This window comes from Eurytemora carolleeae, unplaced genomic scaffold (assembly GCF_000591075.1).
Source record: "Eurytemora carolleeae unplaced genomic scaffold, Eaff_2.0 scaffold407, whole genome shotgun sequence".
In the NCBI taxonomy this organism is placed as follows: domain Eukaryota; kingdom Metazoa; phylum Arthropoda; class Copepoda; order Calanoida; family Temoridae; genus Eurytemora; species Eurytemora carolleeae.
In genome coordinates, this window is record NW_019402188.1 from 240,874 (window position 1) to 260,670 (window position 19,797).

Below are 19,797 nucleotides of genomic sequence, written 5' to 3' on the forward strand. Positions count from 1 at the left end.
GCTAAATATTAGAAATTCAAAACATTGTTCTTATCAAAATCTCAAAATTTGAACACGGATTATGATTGAAAACATTTTATAGATTTCTAACGTACAATTTACTTTAGTTTGACAAGAACTATATATTAGAGGGGAGTGAATTTTAGAATTGTATAATTCATATGTAAAAAACAATTCTTAGAACAATTTCTTTAATGCCACTTTTTGATTGTAGGTCGTATTCGTTAGCTAACTGGCACAGTAAGTTCTGACCTTTAAGCCTTCTTATGAGATCTGTGATTTCATAGTACACAAGCAAAATGCTCCCAATGATAACAGCGATAGTCAATTTCTGCAATGCTGCAGATATAAATGCTTTACACATAATTTCTAGAAATGTAATTTCTAATAGATCAGAAGTTGTCTTAGTTCAAGTGGGCTCTATTAATTTTTGATCAAATTAAATTGTGTTTTAAACACATAATGATACAAATACATGGTTACCCACAAAATATGAGAGTTTGAGACAACTGTACGGACTGTATACTGTTTGTTTCCTTAATTACATTAATAATTATCTGCAATTTTAAACTTATTTCTTTTTTTACATTAGGCAGAAGACTTTGGAATATTTAAAATGTTGTAATGTTGTTTTTACAGCCTCATTCTTTGTTAGAAACCCTTTTATAAGTGTATAATTATGTTGTAAATATATTTATCTTATTAAAAGATAAAAATCTAAAAAAGTGAAAGATTAAAGTTTCTGAAATAAATCTGGATATGTAAAGATTCTAATATCTACAATTTACAATATGAATAAATGTTTATTCAAAAAACTTTATACAATTAATAGAAAACATCTAATTTTTAAGATTTACTCTGATTTTCAGATTTCATCTCAACTGCTCGATCAAAGGGTTTAACAAATATAGAAGGGAAGTATAAATCTCTAGGAGTAGATATCTCTAGGAATAGATATCTCTAAGAGTAGATATCTCTAGGAGTGATATCTCTTAAAGTATATATCTCTTGGAGTATATATCTCCAGGGTAGATATCTTAAGAAGTAGGTAGCTCTAATAGTAGATATCTCTAGGAGCATATATCTCTAGAAGTAAATATCCCAAGAAGTAGATATCTCTAGTAGTAGGTATCTCTATAAGTAGATATCTCTAGGAGTATATATCTCTAGGAATATATATCTCTAGGAGTAGATATCTCTTGGAGTAGGTATCTCTTGGTGCAAGTATCTCTTGGTGCAAGTATCTCTTGGTAGGTAAATTTAAGTACCTGAAAAATGTCAAGGATCATGAATCGTCAATTTCTCTCTGAGAAAAAGCAACGCATTGTAAAAAAAAATACAGATATTAATCATCGAATTCTGTTTTAAGTATATATTTCATTTAGTAACCATATGTATATAAATCTTTATATACTCTAAGACATAAAAAGTAAAATGGCTGAACCCGAGAGAGAAGTAAATCATACTTAATATAAATAATATGTCTGGCAAGAAAGTTAAATTCAGTTTTTGCGAACATTTTTCCACCAGAAAATTAATATAATGTTTTTATTCAGATCCTTTCGGTCTACTTTTAATTTTTACAAACAGCCAATTCTTCCTTACAATGATTTTTATAATGTTAAATAAATAAACTGTAACTTGAACATTTTTTTTTGCAGTTTTGATTCTCACTTGAAATATAGGGTTTCACTCTAACTTCTGAAAGCTAAATCAGGAATATTTGAAAATACTTGTGCAAGTTTTTAATGCAGTAATTTTGCATCTGAAAGATACATGAAAAGTGACAGGTATAAAAACCTACGGAGATAAATTACTGTGCTTTTCCTCTCATTTATAATCTTAACGAAGAAAACCTGATTTGATTTCAGAATTTAAATAATTTCAATCAATCAATCAACTAAACCAGGCAACTAATTCATAATTTAGTATTATTAGAACACTTAAATAATTAGTTTTCACAAATCAACAAACTCCACCACATTTCAACAAAAAAAGAGCTAATTGAGACAAATTATTTTTTTAGTTGCGTGTTGCCTACTTTGTTAAATTTTTGAGAAAGCTTGGGAAAGCTAAATATTTTAAAGTATTCCGGCCTACCTGGAAAAATGTGACCTAGAGTTATCCCCAAAGTTGAAGAAGATTAAAACCGTCTATATGTCCTTGTTGCTGATGCTGGTGGGGTCACAGTAGGTCTAGGGGTCACTGTTGTTGCTCCAGGCCTTGTGGGAGCTGCTGTGGCTACAGCTCCTGGAGCGGCTTTATCAAAATATTTATCAAATGCAGCATTTGCATTTCCGGGTGGTCCAAATGGAGTTTTCTTTTCCTTTTCTCCTCCTACACGATCCTTACTAACTGAGCGGGCTCTTTGAATGATTTTACTAGCTGTTGACATTTTTGAGGAAGAAGACATTTTACTCTGTTGTGACACAGAACTTATGTCTGATCCAGATCCAAACTCTTTCTCCTCATTAGTCCGCTCCGTGGACAAGCTTCGTCCGATCTTTTTCAGTTTGCCTAACAATCCTTTGCTTTTCTTCTTCTCCCCTGGTAGCCATTCACTCTGGGTAGATTCCCTTGAGCCAGTAGATAATCTGTCTACACTAGTGTCACGCTCTAGTCTTCGTATTGTCATAGCATTGTATGTATCACTTGAGTATCCAGACTCAGAACCACCTCTAGCACTACGGGTTCGGACAGGTATGGGAAGTGGAATGGATGCATTGGAAGCCATACTTTCATTACTACCAAGAGATTCCTTGCTCTGCCAGATATTCCCAGATTCTGACATTCCATCTCCCATGGACACAGCCTTTCTATACATAGCCCTCTTTTGAGAGCTTGCTGAGTGAGAGGCATTTCTCATTCCAGATCTGCCTCTTGGAGATTCTTCATTAATTGTTTCTATTGATTCTCCTCGCCTTGATCTTCTTTTCATTTCTTCCTCACTGATTTTATGAAGCTGTTCTAATTCTTCTTTAGTTTCTTTAACTCTAAACAGAGCAGTTTTAAACTCCATCTTGGCTAGACTTTTTTCATTGTCAAGTCTGGATGATCTGCTGTTCTTTTCATCCTTTTCCAGGATATCATTACCAAGAAGTTTTGGAATAACTGTGAGGAACTCATCCATATCACTAAGAAGTCGTATAATCTTCTTTTCTTCCCCATACTCAGATCTAGATTTACTCTGAAAATATAAATTTAATCAGCATTAAATATATTTTTAATTGGCATGTGAAATTTGTTTTTAAATATTCCAAAATGTAGCTTGTTGACATGAAATATAGGAATTAAATACTAAGTCATGAAGTTTGAAAAAGTCTGAGTTGTAATTTTATATACCTGGACTCTGACATCATCCACTGATCTATCTTTATCTCTTCGAAGCTTTTCATTTGTTGTGCGCAGTTTTGCATGAGCATCTCTAAGCTCTAGCAAATCATATTGTAGATCTGTAATCTGCTTTTTAGTATCATCTTGCTCTTCTTCAAAGGATCTCTTCATAGCCTCTATTTTTCTCTTACCATCTATTCTATCACGCTCCTTTTCTTTTTCTACCTCAAGTAAAGTGCTTTTCAAATCTCTTGCCATGGTGTTGAGCTCATTAATTAACTTCTTTTGAGATTCTCTTTCCTTTTGCCAGGCAAGTTCCATTTTGGTTCTTGTTCCGGCAATCCTTGCTCTACCTGAGTCAATCAATGCCTCTTCTTCCATTTCATTGATTTTAGAGTTAAGTTCAGCAATTTGAATTTCAAAGTTAGATTTTGTAGACATCATGTTTGCTTGAGCTTTGGCTGCCTCCATTTTGGCATCTGACAATTCGTCTTCAAGTACATGAAGCTGGTAAGACATATCTGATATTTTGCTTCTGCATTGAACAAGTTCTGTGGCAGCATCTCCGGCAGTAATTTTTCCTCCTTTAGATTCAGTAAGCTTTTTCTGGACACCCTCAAACATTTCCTTATAAGTTTCTCTTTCTCGTCTGTACTTGGATGCCTGGGATTTTAATGCATGAATTTCTTCTGTCATAATAGCAATCTTACTGTCATACTTCATCTTAGTTGTATTTAAGTCTGACTTTCTCTCTCTTTGCTCTGTTGTTAGCTGCTTTTTGAGATCTTCAATTGCTGCAGATGTATCTGCAGATGAGCTACTATCATTTGCAGATCTACCATATCTATTCATTTTTTCATAATCTTGAAGTTTTTGCTTTACATCTTCAAGTTCTTTTTTTACTGCGGAATGTTGACTTCTTGCAACATCACATTCAATCTTTAGGTTTGTGATTTGACTGTCTCTATCATCTAAAATTGATTTAAACCTATTTCTTTCCACATCCCAACCATTGCCAGCGGATGAACGAATAGACTGTTCAAGCTCTTTAATTTTCTTTTCCAGATCTAGCTTCTCTTTTATCCATTCATCGGACTTGGAATTGTAGGTGTGTCTTAATGTTGACAACTCGCCTTGAAGGGTTGTATAGTCTTCATCCTTGCCATTTATAGATTTAGACTTTAGAATAACATAGTCTTCCTCAAGTTGTTCATGTTTTGCTGACAGATTTGTATTCTCTTTCTTCAAAGTTTCAATTTCTCGTTTCAACTTATTAGTCTCCCAACTTGGAGCACTTGCAGAATTATTTGAAAGCTGATTCTCTAGTTCTTTCAATTTAGACTCTGCGTTATCAAGCTTTTCTTGCAGATCTGATTTATTTTCATATTCCGCAGTTTCTATTTGCTGTTCTAGCTTCTCAATTTTATCTTTGCGCTGCTGGTTGATCCTTTTGGATTTTGAAAGTTTTTCCTCCATATCAGTAATTTTTTCTTCAGCATCCTTCAACTTTTTGGTCTTGTCTTCCATGTCGCTGACCTTCCTATCTATTTCTCTTCTTAGGTTAGATAGTTCTGTATCAGAGGATCTGGCTTTTTCATCCAACTGTCTTTTAAGTTCTCTTGTTGATTTCTTTTCATCACTCAAATCTTGTTTCAATATATCAATTTGATCTTTGAAAGCTTTCATTCCTTCCTGGGTCTGGTTTAGGTTCTCTCTGTTTTTCAGTCTGGCACTCTCAGATTCATCCTTATATCTATCTTTCTCACGTGTTAAAGACCTTATATCAGTTTCTACACGACTCAGTTGAGTCTCCAATCTAGACCTTTCCTCTTCGGCTTTACGCTTTTCTCTTTCAGCTGCAATCAATTCTCTTTGGGCTTTATCAGCTTTTTCAGTTGCACTGCTGAGATCTCTCTCCATTTTCTCATACTTCCGTTTGTCAGCATTTATTGCATCCTTCAGTTTGTTGACTTCTGCTTCTGTAGCTGTTTTCTCTCTCTTTAGCTTATCAAGTTCTAAATTTGTTTTCATGGAACTTTTTCCAGAATCCTCTAGCTCTAGGATTTTTTTGTTAGAATCTTTCAGTTTAGTTTCCAAACCTTTAACTTTCTCTTCTAAAGAAAATTTATCCATCTGGAGTTTTTCTTGTGTGCTTGCTGGCTTCTTTCCATAACCAGAATGCATTTTCTTGTTTTCAGTTTTCAAATTATCATTTTCCTGCTCAAGCTCAGCTGTCTTTTTTCTTAAAACCTCCGCTTCCTTCTCAATCACATTCAGTTTCTTTAAAAGATCTTCATCCTGAGAACTGGAACGCAAAAGAGTTTTTCCACTTCCTTTACTAGACTTTACCTGTGCATCAAGCCTCTCTATTTCACGATCCTTTTCAATAAGTTTGACTCTGAAAGTATTTATTTCTGTTTGAAGCTCATCAATTTTCTTCTCTGCTTGATTATTATCCTGTTTAGAGGTGTGTCCATAAGAATGTGTGCTAGCTGGCTTCTTCTTTTTCTCTTCAGCCAGCTTTGTGGTGATTTCCTTGACTTCTTTTGTTATCTTGATGTTTTCAGTCAGCAAATTTTCAACCTTTTTGCGTAACAATGTAGTTTCCCCCTCAGACACTTCAAGTTGAACTTTTAACTCAGCAGGGCTTAGCTCTTCCCCATCTTCACTGATACCTTCATCTTTTTCAATATATGAATTTCTTCCATAAGGACTCGGGCTTCTTCTTTTGTTCTTGGAAGCCATTTTCTTAACTTGTGACGCTAATGACTCATTTTCATCCTCTAGCCTTGACATTTTTTTCCTCATTTCACCAGATTCATCTTCAGCCATATTAAGCTGCTCTTTCAAATCGTTTTCCCTTTCTATTGAGTCCTGAAGATCTTTCAAAAGCTGGTCTTCAACATTGCGCTCAACAGAACCCGTTCTACTTAAAACAGGTCCTGGTCCTCCTTTTCTAGGTCCACTAATAGATGCAGAAGATTTGCTAGCCTTATTTTCAGATTCCAGTCTGCTTATCAACATATTTTTACTCTCTAATTCTTTTTCTAATGCTCTTATTTTATTAAGGTTTTCTAGTGCAGATGAGCCTCCACTCATACTTTTTAGTTTTGATTCTAAATCTGCTTTTTCTGAAGTTGTGTCTATTAAAGATTTTTCAGCTTTCTTCAGTTTAAATTGCAAGACTCGGCAATTCTTTGCATGGTTTTCCAATTCTCTTTTAAGAGTTCTGTATTCATCAACTTCATCTTCTCTAAAATTGTCTTGAACCTCCTCTAGCTCCACTTCTAATGTTTGAACGTTACCACGCAAATCATCATTGTCATGTGTAAGATCTTCACACTTTTTCTCCAAATATTTCAACTTGGTTTGCAGTTCGGATATTGTTTTCTGGGTTTCAGATACCTGAGGTCTTCTTTCCAGAGTTGATTCCATTTCTTTTAGCTTAAGACCTAATGCTTTTCTCTCTTTGTCCAAACTAGACAGCTGTGCTTCTTGTTCACTTATTTTTTGCCTAGCCTTTAAAAGTTCTGAAGTTGCCTCTGATGCTTTGGCAGATTCCAGAGTTAATGGTTTCTTGGAGCTGGGATCAGAATTAAATTTTTCTAAAACTTCGTTTCTGCTCTTCAAAGCTTTCAGTTCATTTTTTAAAGCCTCAACTTCAGATTTTGAAATTGAATCATGATCACTGTCAGAATGAGCATAGGTTACTGCAACTGAATTGCTTTCAGAGTCACTTTCACTTGTTTTTCTAGAACGTGACCAAGATTTGGGGTTTGCCTGGGTCTCATTAAGACTGGGTAAAGTAGATTTTGCAGCAGCAGATGGCTTCTCCCAGGGCTTTCTTTTCACCACAGGAGCTTCATCTATTGGTTTAGCATCTCCAGGTTTAATAGAGGAGGATGTAGAGGCTGCAGAGGATCCCCATTTTCTTGTTGGTTTTTCTTCAGGTTTAGCCTTGACTTTTTCTAATGCTTCCTTTGCTTTGAGCTCTTCTTCTTTTCTCTTATTTTCTCTTTCTTTTTCTCTTTGCCTAGATCTTTCCTTCTCTGCATCTTCCTCTTTTTTCCGCTCTTCTTCTCTCTTCCGTTCCCTTTCCCTCTTTCTTTCTATTTCTTTCTTTTCATCATCATTTCTCCTTTTTTCCTCCTCATCTTTGTCTTCTTGTTCCTTTTTCCTTTTGAGATACTTTTCATAAGGAGTGAGTTCTGGTTCCTTTTCTGCAGGTTTAGACCAACTTGATGCTGATGTTGGAGCAGAATAATCTTTACTCTTTCTATAAGATGATGTTTCATCTTCTGTCAGATTTGTATATGAGGATGAGGGCCTAAGATTGGATGCAGAGCCCCAACTTGTCAGACGTGCATCTTGATCATACGATTTATTAACATATGAGGAATGTAATGTTGTCCCTGGTATAAAACCAAAGTTTCTAGATTTGGCCTCCTCCTCCTCCTTCTCCTTCTTCCTCCTGTCCAGCATATTCTTTTTCCATTCTGGGATATCCTCTTCTGTCTTGTTTTGTGAGAGGGTAGAGGCAGCTGTAGTGTATGATGCAAATCTTGAGGATGCTGATGAACCAGACTCTATTGTAACATCTACTGACTTGCTCTTCTGGAATGCACTCTTCTTTGCTGTCCAGGGATCCTCCTCTTCACTTTTACCCAAGTTGCCAAACTTCTTCTTATCCCCGCTGTCACTATGCTCTTTGTAATCTCTAAAGATACATTCAGGATCTGTGTTGGAAAGGAATTTAAACAAATAATGCAAACAATGTACAAATTTAGGTCAAAATTAAAAGAAATAAGTTTGAATGTCATTCCTAAAGCATCTTTTACATCTAGTCGGCCATCTCACTTGAGGATGAAATCCAAGTGGGCACAGTGGATCAGACGACTTGCCATAAGTGGCTCCTGTTGAGGAGGTATTAATAGGCATGACTGATGTGGTTGTCTAAAGAAAGCTAAATACTAGTTGGAGAAGTAGAACAGCTGTACAAGCAAGAGCAACGCCAATAAACTTTAATCGATCATCAGAACTAAGATGGTTACAGGAGCCAGACTCAATCTGAAAAATAAGAAATCAGACAAAGAAGTGGTTGGTAGAATAATCCAATTACTGACAACAAACTAATATTTTGAAATTCTATTTTTGCAACTGGATGGCAGACCTTTGATTTTTAAGCTTTGGCCATTTGAGCGCACACAATTTTAAAGGTCTAGGTTAGTTGTTCATAAAAAATAAAGATTTTCCTTCAAATTGTCCTACCTCAGTTTTAAACATTGGGCTCACAGGGAAGTACTCATCATTTCCAGTGAATTCTAACTTTAAGGATAAACTGTCTGGTGGTGGTCTGGCAGTATTGATAAGAGAGCGTTAGTGTTACATTTAATAGATGGAGTATAGAAAAGAGAAGTTGAAGCTGAGTTGGGGTTGGGTTCAATGAGAACAGAATGAATCTTGCAACAAGCTTTCTCAACACACTAGGCAAACCTAAAAATATAAACTTGAACAAATGTATACTCGGAGAAAGCATTGTCAGATTCAATGTAAAGCCTGCGCTAAATATCTCTATATATTGAATAAAAGGATAAGTGTTTGTAGATGCTCAAAATGTATAATGTCTGTAAACACAATTTTCTCTAATAGAATGTTCTCTGTTTATTCTTTCTACTCTTTTATACTTTTCTTTTTAGTTATTTATTTTATGCAAATACTATAAAACTGTAAGGCCTATTTTTTCTGTTCTTACACCCTGTCCTAGATTATTGGTTAAAGATTCACAATTTAGATTTTAAATTTGCATGTCTTAAGTGTTGCTTAAGTTTGTTTATTATTGCAAACTAGATTTTGATGAAGGAGAAGAGCGTTTTGAGGAAGTTAAATTTTGTGCTTAGGAAAGCAGGTAAATAAGCTGACCTCTAATGCAAACCCCCCATCCCCTGTTCCCCATATTCATGGTATTAAACAATACAACATTTTTAGTTTTTTCGATGAAATTTGATTTTGGAAAAAGAAATTTCACTGTCTTAGAAAATTTATTTATAAAGTAACTTTAAACACTTCAAAAAATATTATTAACATTTTTTTAATCACTACAACTTTCAAATTTGGAGTCAGTCTAGTTTATTGCAACCTAATTTTTTGCTAACAATTATTTTGCAGATTAGTTCTTGAGTTTTGAATTAATTTTCCCCCTTAAACAATCTGGAAATGAAATGTGCACATTGTCCATAGAAAATAATTTTCCACTGTGTCCCAAGATAATTAAGGACAGGATATCCCGAAAAAACGTAATACACTAGCTAAAAATCTATTTTGGACCAATATTGACGATTTTGGAAATGGAAGCTATTTGCTAAATATTTCTTATCGAATGGTGTGAACTAGAGTCTTTAAATTTCATTGAAGTTTGAAGCTTTTGAATAAAATAAACATTTAATTAATATTAAACACAGTAATTCAAATATTAATTCTGACATGTATTAAAAATACAGTATAACTTTTATAGCTTTATGTTATGAATGTTTACACTGGAAAATTTAAAATTTCTTGATATGGCCGCTATTAATGGCTAGGAACTTAAATGCTCCGCCTCTAACATTTTAAATATTATTAGCTACAAGCCTACAGTACAGAATGATTAAAGGCTAACGTTTATACATCGTTTGATCCGACATTTTTAGAAAATATCAAAAATCGTCAATATTGGTCCAAAATTGAGGCTACCACTACGGGGTTTTTAGGACACCCAGTATAAAGGATTTATGCGATGTTTTAAGCCGAAATAGTTTTACAAATACAACAGTGGCAGCTTGCTCAACTCTTGTAAAACAGTCCGCAAATGACACACATTAAGAGGATGTAGTAAAATAAACATCTTATAAATACCTAAGAAGTTTTATTTTTTTTCAACTATGAAGCAGATTACACGCTTCAAATTCTAATTTTCCAATCCTTTCACTTGATTATTTTAACCGTAGACCTTTGATTTGAAAAATCAAAGATTACTCCATCAGGATGCGAACATATAGGGATTAAAATTATTACATTTTGTAATCACATTTTAGGAGAAAAAAAATTAACCTAATCGCTGAAAAGAAAATTACAGATCAAGAGTTCAGATTTTACTTTTGAACTAAGAATAAATTTTATTTTTATTTAAAAATGAGATTATTTTTAGAACTAAAAATGTCCAAAAATATGATAAAACCCTGAACATACAAACAAAGGAGTGGATAAAAAACGCCCAAAAACAAAATGTCCAAAAACAAAACACCCAAAATTACACATCACCCAAAAACAAAACGCCCAATGTTACAAATCGTCCAAGATAACAAAAGGCCCAAATTTACAAAATGTTCAAAGTTACAAAATGTCCAAAATTACAAAATGCCCAAAATTACAAAATGTCCAAGTTTATTAATTATCCAAAGTTACAACTTTTTGGTTCTTTTGTACTATTTTTATGTTCATTTGACCTGGTCTATAACATTATTGACAAGGTCTTAAACATTGATGCACCTTTATATAGCTGTCTGTATCTATGTTGGGGTTAATCCTTACTTCAAACAAACTAACTACTAAGTTACAAAATATCCAGAGATAAAAAGTCTAAATGTCCAAAATTGACAATGTCTTACATTGTCTAAAAATGTCTTGCATTGATTAGTAAATGTGGTATATAACATTTTGTATCTTAGTAATTTGCATACTAAGTATCTTGTATCTTAGTATCTTAGTAAGTAGGGATTTTTTTTTTTTTTTTTTTTAAAAATACTAGTTTTTAAGTTGTAATTAAACATTTTATTATTTTGACATTTTTAGAAAATTTTGAACATTTTGTAATTTTGGACATTTGGATATTTTGTAAGTTTGGACGTTTTGTAACTTTGGACATTTTGCTATTTGGGCTTTTGTTGCTTTGGACATTTTGTAACTTTGGACATTTTGAAATCTTGGGTGTTTTGTTTTTGGGTTTTATGTTTTGGGCGTTTTGTATCCACTCTCAAAAAAATGCTTATGCAGTGCAGAACAGAACATTGAGTTATTAAATTACAAAATTAAAAGAAATATTTATTTGACAAATTCACCAAAATTCCCTGAATTGCAGCCAGAGAGAATATTTTATATTTAAATAGTTTTTATATAATCTGTATTTTTAAGTGATGAGTCGTTATTCTGAATAATTTTTTCACACATAAAGAAGCCTTTTCAGTAAGCATTTTTTTAACTTAAAAAAACAAGAATTTTTTTTTCAATTGTTTAAGACATTTTGAACAGTCAATTCAAAAAAAAGGGGGGGGGCAAAGAGAAAAATTTGGTGAACACCACTCCCAAGGGGCGGATACAAGGGGGGGGGGCATTCGCCCCCCCATGCCCCCCTGACAGATTCAGGGAGGGGCGTAGCCCCCCCTCTGAGATTTTGAGGCAAAAAAAGTTCCCAATTTGATAAATGTTATTGTTAACGATAAATTTAGCAGAAAGGAATTGAGTCTTTGCCACAAATTCAGTTTTTGTAAAACCTATATCTTTGCAACCTTATGATGTAAACCTTTGATATTTCAAACTTACATTATTTGATCTAATAGCATTCATAGTTTGAAATATTAAAGGTCTACGACATTGGGTTGCAACGATATTAAAATTAGAAAATCAGAGTTTGTGGCAAAAACTCAATTCTTTTGTAAGAAACTAGACTTAAGTTATATTGTTCATATCTAGTAATGTTCCTTAATCAATACTCATTTATCAAAATTGTAATATTGTTCCTTATTTTCATGCATTTAAGTATAGCTAGTAATTTCTTTTTGTTCTTAAATTGCTAATGTTCCTATTATTGTTCCTGTTCCTGTGTCCGACCCACCTTAAATCCCTGTCCTAATCCTATATTTTTGTTACTAATTCCCGAACAATCTGTTTATTGTTCCTAAATCCATGTCCTAATCCTTTATTTTTGTTCCTAATTCCTGAACAATCTTTTTATTGTTCCTAAATTCCTGTCCTAATCCTTTAATTTTGTTCCTAATTCCTGAACAATCTTTTTATTGTTCCTAAATCCCTGTCAGAATCCTTTAATTTTGTTCCTAATTCCTTAAACAATCTTTTAATTGTTCCTAAATTCCTGTCCTAATCCTTTATTTTTGTTCCTAATTCCTGAACAATCTTTTAATTGTTCCTAAATTCCTGTTCTAATCCTTTAATTTTGTTCCTAAAATTTTAAAATCTAGTTTTTTAGTCTTTTGTCATTAATTTTGACTCTTTTAGAGTCTTTTAAGTAAAAAAAAAATTTTTGTTCCTAATTATTCAATTTTTTGTTCCTAAAAAATCTTGCTCCCCCTCACTTAAATCCTGTATCCGCCCCTGCCACTCCCGTGTTTTTGCCACATTGTTCCGATTTAGAAATTTTAGGGAGAAGTTACTGAAAGAATTTCAAGCATTGTACAGACACTCTTGTGAAAGTACTTCTAGAAAAATAGATCTAAAACAGTTCATTACTAATTAGTGAGCTTTGTGTGGGTATATAATTGTAGATACGTCTCTAAAGGGTCATTGAACTCGAAAATCTGATAAAAAAAATCTGGTGAAAATCAGAATGTTTTGAACAATTTTTGCACCTGAATTCGAACCAATTAAGGATAAAATTTAAGATTAGAAAAGATGAATAATATAATTTCTATTCAATATTTTTTATCTAAATTATAAAATCATGAAAATTCTTTTTATTCTATAGTTAAATGTTCTTCATATTTTCTAAAATACTTCATAACACTTCAAAAAAACTAAAATTTAAAGAATGTTTTTTAATAACTTTAAATGGAAACTATAAGCATGGTAAAGTTTGAAGTTTGAGATGAAAGGAAAAAAATTAGGCAAAAAAAAAAAAATTTAGTGAATTTTGGTGATTTTCCTGGATAAGTTTATACCCAGTTGAAATTACAAGGAGACCTCTTTTTTTTGAGACCAAAATGTGAAGAAAAAAAGTTTCTGAAAAGTTTTTAAAGAGCAATCCCTGTTTAACCCACTTCCCCCTAGGGTTGGTAATCGTTTTTGAAAACGATCGTTTAACGATCGTTTTTTGCTTCGTTAAACGATCATTTTTTGCTTCGTTAAACGATCATTTTTAAAAACGATCGTTTCGTTTTCTCAAAAAAACGATCGTTTTTAAAACAACCCACTCGTTTTGAACTGTTAGAAAACGAAGAACAATCGTTTTTGAAAACGATCATTTTCAGAAAAACGATAAAACCATCTATTTATATTATACAGTCAGTTTTTATATTGTAATGGGATGAATAGTGCCCCCTGTATCCCTAAGTGTACCTGGAGCAAAGTGACCTGAGTCTGACCGGATAGCTAGCTCACACACACATTCAAGCTTAGAGATAATATGGGAAACAGGAGGAGGGAAGATGGATGGAAGAGGGGGGGAGGATATGCCAACATAAATAAATCTTCAATTTTTTGAACGAGCTTTTAATAGTTGTATAGTACTGCCATCTACTTGGCTTAATCTTGTGGACTTTTTTTAACTCTCCTAGGTTTTGAATAAAATCATGAATAAAATCATGAATAAAACATTAAATAAAAATCATGAATAAAAATCATGAATAAAATCATGAATAAAATCATGAATTAAATCATGAATAAAATCATTGAATAAAAATCAAGAATATAATCATTGAATAAAATCATGAATAAAACATTGCATAAAAATTATGAATAAAATAATGAATAAAACATTGAATAAAAATAAATTGACTGGTCCTACATCAGTCTATCAGTAATTCTGATCTTAACCCCTAATTTAACTCAATTCAAATTACATTACATAATTGATTTCTAACTCACTTCGATCTTTCGAACTCAAACCCACCTCAACCAGGGAGTAAGGAATAGAAGGGAGATATAACTGACGCGGTTCGCCGCTTTGCAGACGAGTACTCCATTTGTATATGAAGTATTTGTCTGATGTACAATTACCGCGTATACAATAACCTATTCTGAATATTTCTTATACAAATGGAGTACCGTCTGCAAAGCATGCATAATCATATGGTAAGGCGAACCGCGTCAGTTGTATCTCCCTTCTATTCCTTACTCCCTGACCTCAACCCCAGGAACTATAAGTGCAAGGAAAGTTAATTGCGGTCGCGTATACTCTGCGTACATATTGAAACCAGTTCACTCTGGGCGGAATTTGTAAACAAGAATAGATGCATCAGTGTTCGTTTAGTATACGAGGAGGTTAAAGGCATTTAATTTTGATAATTTTGAAAATTCACATTATAGTTTCCTATAACCAGAATATTTCATATATTATTTTTGTGAAAATGGATTCTATGTCAAGCTGTGACATCCGTATTGTGTTTACTTTTCCGCCCAAAGACAGTTCACTGCAGTACAAAAAATGTATACACCTCTAAAATAACTTTCCTTGCATTAGTACCTTGCCTCAACCTATTATTTGTATTCTTAAATTTTTTTAATTCTTCTAGATCCAATAGTCAAAGGAATATTAAAGGTTTACACTATCAGGCTAAAAACATATTGGAGATTAAACAGTTCGAGTGTGAGACAAGCAAATAGTTTATTTGTTTGTTTTATCCTAAAACTATATTAAACTATAAACAGAATAAAAAGATGTTTTATTTCATAGTTCGACCACTTATTATATTTATAGGAGAGGTTAAGTGTATGAAAATAAAAATGTATGAGTTTATTTTATAAAAAAAAACAGATACATAAGTTAAAACAGCCCAAAATTTTTTTTTACAAAAACGTCCAAGATTTAAATTCTGAGATTAATAAATGGACTGAGCTGAAAACTTTAGAATGTGATATCCTTAATCTTGCTCTCTTAATTAATCTGAAGATTAAAAATGAGAGGAGAACAAGCCATATTTAATCTGGATATTAAGAAAAAGAGTGGATTAAGCCTTAATCCCGATATCCACCATTCTAAAGTTTTCAGCTCTGGAAGGCTAATTTTAAGTATCCGTCCATTCAAAGATTGCAATGTCCGATTTACAACAGTACCCTTAAAAGCTTCGTCTGATCAAATGGGAATTAGATATCCATGTTTCTGTTTATTCAAATTGATTATTTTCGAATCAGAAAATCAACGTTATCTTCCACATTTTAATTCTGATTAAAGGGACAGACCGGCTATGTAAGGTAGTTAAACTGAGTATGCAGTGTTAAGGACAAATTCTTTAGGATTCATTCGAGACATATGAAACTTTGTAAAGATCTGTAAATTCTTAGTTTGAGCGCAAAGTTGACGTTCAAAATCGTACTTTTGGGTGAATACGTATTCAGAATTGTTTTTTTTTAATTATTAAATAACGACAACAAAAAATGTAAACAAAATTCTACAGTAAACTTATTAGTCGTTTATGAACAGGTTGAGAAAATAAAAATTAACTCTTATCATCGAAAATAATTAATCTTGTTCAATTAATTATTTCTAAAATCTTTCTTTAATCACAAAGATTTTCTGCCGATTTTCTGGAATTTTTTTAAAAGACGACATTTGTAGAATTTGAACAAATCTGCGAACAAATTAATAGAAAATAGGAAATTCAATAAAATAATGAAAAAGGAAATGATTAATTCTAACTTCGATGTATTGACAAAGGAGTTGAGTCTTTGTCACAAATTATGGTTTTCTAATCTCTATATCTTTGTAACCCAATGCCGTAGACCTTAGATATTTCAAACTATGAATTCTGTTAGATCAAATAATCTAAGGGTTTGAAATATCAAAGGTGTACACCATCAGGTGGAAAAAAAATATAGGTATTAGAAAATCAGAGTTTGTTACAAAGACTCAATTCCTTTCTTTTGAGTAATATGTTCCTAAACATCTAATTATTTTACAATAGAATTTTTATATTTTTCGTCGTTTTTGTTTAATAATCTAAAAAAACGATTTTGAAAACGTACCCATCCAAATTCATGATTTTGAACTTCGACTTAGCGCTCAAACTCTATATTTACAGATCTTTAAATAGTTTTATATGTCTCAAATGAATCCTAAAGAATTTGTCCACAACACTGCATACTCAGTTTAACTGTCTTACATAGCCGGTCTGTCCCTTTAAGGTTTAAGGGAACTATAGTTTTAACATCTTTAAATTTTGCTAAATCAGCTTTATACCTCTGAATAGAACTCAAGTTAAGGAAATTGAATATTATTATTAATATCTATAAGAGTATTTAGGTGGGAATTGTATCTTGGTAAAGAATATATAACTAGTCTCTATTAGAGCTAAATATATGGATATTTCATGTTAGAATTGTTAATAAAATCGCTTATAACAATATGATAAATTAATCTTTTTACTATCTCTGATCACTCCGAAATCCTCCGAATTTTAAGATCTAGCAAGATTTTAACTCCAATAAGAAATTAGAAGTAAAAACAGATTACTCGAAACAAACTCTTATTTTAGATTTTTTTGTTGCCAAATTCTCATAATGCCGAATGCCGATCACTTGATCTCGATATCCACTGCAGGTCTTTTTAATTCAAAGATCAATGCTAGTGTTTATTTCATGTTATTCCTCAAATATTTATCAGTTATATATCAAAGCTCTCTTTAACCCCTGATTTAAGCTCCATTGGTACAATTACCATGCAGGATATTGAATTAAGATTAAAGTAATCTGCAGATTAACAAAAGATCAAGATCAAGCATTGATATCGATATGCACAATACAAGAGTTCCCAGCTCAGGTTGCAAATATTTAGGGATTAGAAAATAAGAATTTGAGGAGATAATCAATTTCTATTTACCTGGATTGGGATAGGATTGATGTTTAGGCAGCAGGTTCAGGTTCAGATTCAGATTTTGGTTCAGGTTTCAAATTTGATTCTTGATGAGGTTGAGGTTAGCTTCAGTGTTGAAAAATGTATGGACCCTCTTCTTCCCAATCCTACAAGTACAATATATACATTAGATTAAAAAGAGCTGAAAACTTAAAAAATGTGCACATTGTAGAGGATGAAATTCTCGAAAGAGGATTATAAAATCTGCGAAATCAGTAGCGTCGGATTCTTGAACCAGAGAAGACCTACTCGTCTCTCCTCGTTATCCATTTAGGGCTGGGTACGTTCCAACCTTTTTCAAGCCATTTTGTTAATGGTTAGGTTTAACCGTTTTTATAATTAAATCTCAGGTAGCCGTTAGTTTTAGAGGGTAAGAACGAAACTTCGTTTTGTTACGGGTATATTCCGTTATTTCAAAAGATTATGAAATCGTCAACAGTTGTGAAGACAGAAGACGACATTTAAAACACGTAAATTTTATTTCTATTTTAAAGTTTAATGTAATTTTAAATAGGAAAGCAATTCGCCGTTTAAAATAAATCCGTTTCGTTTTTAACTTTTAATTTTTTCAAAGACGGCTAATCCGTTTTGTTAACGATTTAAAAATTAATGGTTTTTGCTGTTTGTTAACAGACTCTTCCGTTTATTTTTGAAAACGTCCGTTTCGTCAATGGAACTTTGCCCAGCTCTATATTCATTATTTGTTTATTTCTAGAAACAATAAATGTACTTCTAAAATATCGAAATAACTGCTTAATTAGTGTAATCTTTTTTTTATAAATTTTAAGATTAATCTTATTTTATATTAATATTCAGAAAAATATCTAAAATGCAAACAATCAGAGTTCCGAACACCCAATCAGAAGTTGAAATTTTATCAATTTTGCGTCCAATCAATTGGAGCACTCTCATTGGTCGAAATCCAGCATGAATGTCCAAAAAAGAGGATTAAGAAGAAAATCAAAAGTGTCCCAGTGGATAACCAGATCGTTTTCAGCTTAAGTAAGTGTAGCGAAGGTAATGTGTGTTCCTCAATCAAGAAAGAAATCCACCAACAAGATTTTGTCAAATCCGCGAATCAGTAGTTCCAGAGACGAAATCCTTGCATATCTATATTCTCATTACGTATGTGAATACTCATACTTCTGGTAATAAATAAACTTTTGTTTTGTTTTAGTAGAGTATAGTAAACTTTAAATCTGAACCATATCTTCACGATATCTTATTGGCCTAGAGTAGTTTTTTGATTGGTCTTACATGTGTTATGTACAGCTCCAAAAGAAATACCCTTAAAATTAACTTGATCCGTCGGGGTCAGGTTAAGTGCTTTCTGATTTGATTTGTACAATACAAAAGTTCTTAACACAGGTTTCAAAAATATAATTTAGACACACTTCCAACAAAAAGTTTCTATTTCCAAAGAAATTGAGTCTTGGCCACAAACTCCAATGTGCTTATCACAATATCATTCCAACCTGATGGTGTAAACCTTTCATATTTCAATCTTTGATTATTTGATCTAACATAATTCATAGTTTGAAATATCTATGATTTACGATATTTGGTTGCTAAGATAAGAAAATCAGAGTTAAATACTTTTTTAAGGCACATATGATCGCACAGATCTAGCTTTTTGCTCAAAAAACTGGTATATTTACTAAAATCGTAAATCTAAACATTTCAAAACAACAATTAATCTGTTTTTGCCACGTTGTTTGATTTGAATCACACAATTCTCATTGCAAAAAATGTTCTCCAAACACAATGAACAGAACAAAGTTTTGTGGCATTTTAATTATTTATATTTTAGACTTATCTTTATATATTTCTATATAATAAAACAAGACATTCGTTTCTATATATATGTTGCCTTTAGCCGGCCAAACGGCTGCACCGATTGGGCTGAACTTTTTTGTAAACACTCATGGGCGGCTTTGGGGTGTCATAGGCTTAAAACATAAACATGGATATCTAATTCATCTAAGGTTACCTACAACGGATAAGTCTTCAGTGACGACAGTACAAAATTAATACTGTCTGTTTTCTCACATTTTTGATTCCCTAGAAGTTTAGAACTGCAAATGTTCAAGGCAAAGAACTTGATTTAATCTCGGAACTGTCAAAATTAAAGAGCTTCAGGTCGTCTTTACAGTCTCATTCTGTGTGGTTAACCCTGTACTTGATCAGACAAATCTTTTAAGGATACCGGACATTGCTATCTTTGCATAGAGGGTCACTTAAAATTTGGCTTACAGTCTCTTTAATCGGTAAACGGGATAGGTATCCGACCAAGCCCAGGAATAATAATGTAGGACACAAAAGTTTGTAGCTCAGGGCCTGAAGTTACATATTTTCTTATTGTGCGTATTAAAGTTGACCTGCATGGAGTTGCTACTGTGTTCTGCATATACACACAATCCTAATAAATGGGGGATATATATTCAGATTTGAAATTTGAAATTTTTACTCCAGTTAACAATAAACACAATACGAAGAAATACAATGTTAGATGAAGAATTTTAAACTTGAATGTATTTAAGTCAATAAGATTCAAGGTTAAATGAGAAAATTCTCTGACTCATGTATTTTTCTTTTTACTTAAAAATAGATTTGGTTTAGATTTAGATAAA

The 19,797-nt window shown here is 32.5% G+C and overlaps 1 protein-coding gene across 1 annotated transcript; it reads right to left on the minus strand.

Annotated features, from left to right (window-relative positions):
- Window positions 1-778: 778 nt before the first annotated feature.
- On the minus strand, window positions 779-19,565 carry LOC111718222 (intracellular protein transport protein USO1). The gene is made up of 7 exons (XM_023493761.1): window positions 19,546-19,565; window positions 17,135-17,274; window positions 8,602-8,826; window positions 8,156-8,400; window positions 3,343-8,050; window positions 2,101-3,187; window positions 779-1,268 (listed from the first exon to the last, which is right to left on the minus strand). The coding sequence occupies exons 4-6, from the start codon at window positions 8,269-8,271 to the stop codon at window positions 2,144-2,146; spliced, it is 5,868 nt and encodes a 1,955-aa protein (XP_023349529.1). The 5' UTR covers window positions 8,272-8,400; window positions 8,602-8,826; window positions 17,135-17,274; window positions 19,546-19,565; the 3' UTR covers window positions 779-1,268; window positions 2,101-2,143.
- Window positions 19,566-19,797: the final 232 nt, after the last annotated feature.

Excerpts from the sequence above, each read along its gene's own strand:
- LOC111718222 (XM_023493761.1), bottom strand. The coding sequence starts at position 8,271 with ATGCCTATTAATACCTCCTCAACAGGAGCCACTTATGGCAAGTCGTCT. Across the intron at positions 8,051-8,155 it reads AGATGTAAAAGATGCTTTAG|AGATTACAAAGAGCATAGTG; the intron begins GAATGACATTCA and ends ATGTATCTTTAG. Across the intron at positions 3,188-3,342 it reads TGGATGATGTCAGAGTCCAG|AGTAAATCTAGATCTGAGTA; the intron begins GTATATAAAATT and ends TTATATTTTCAG.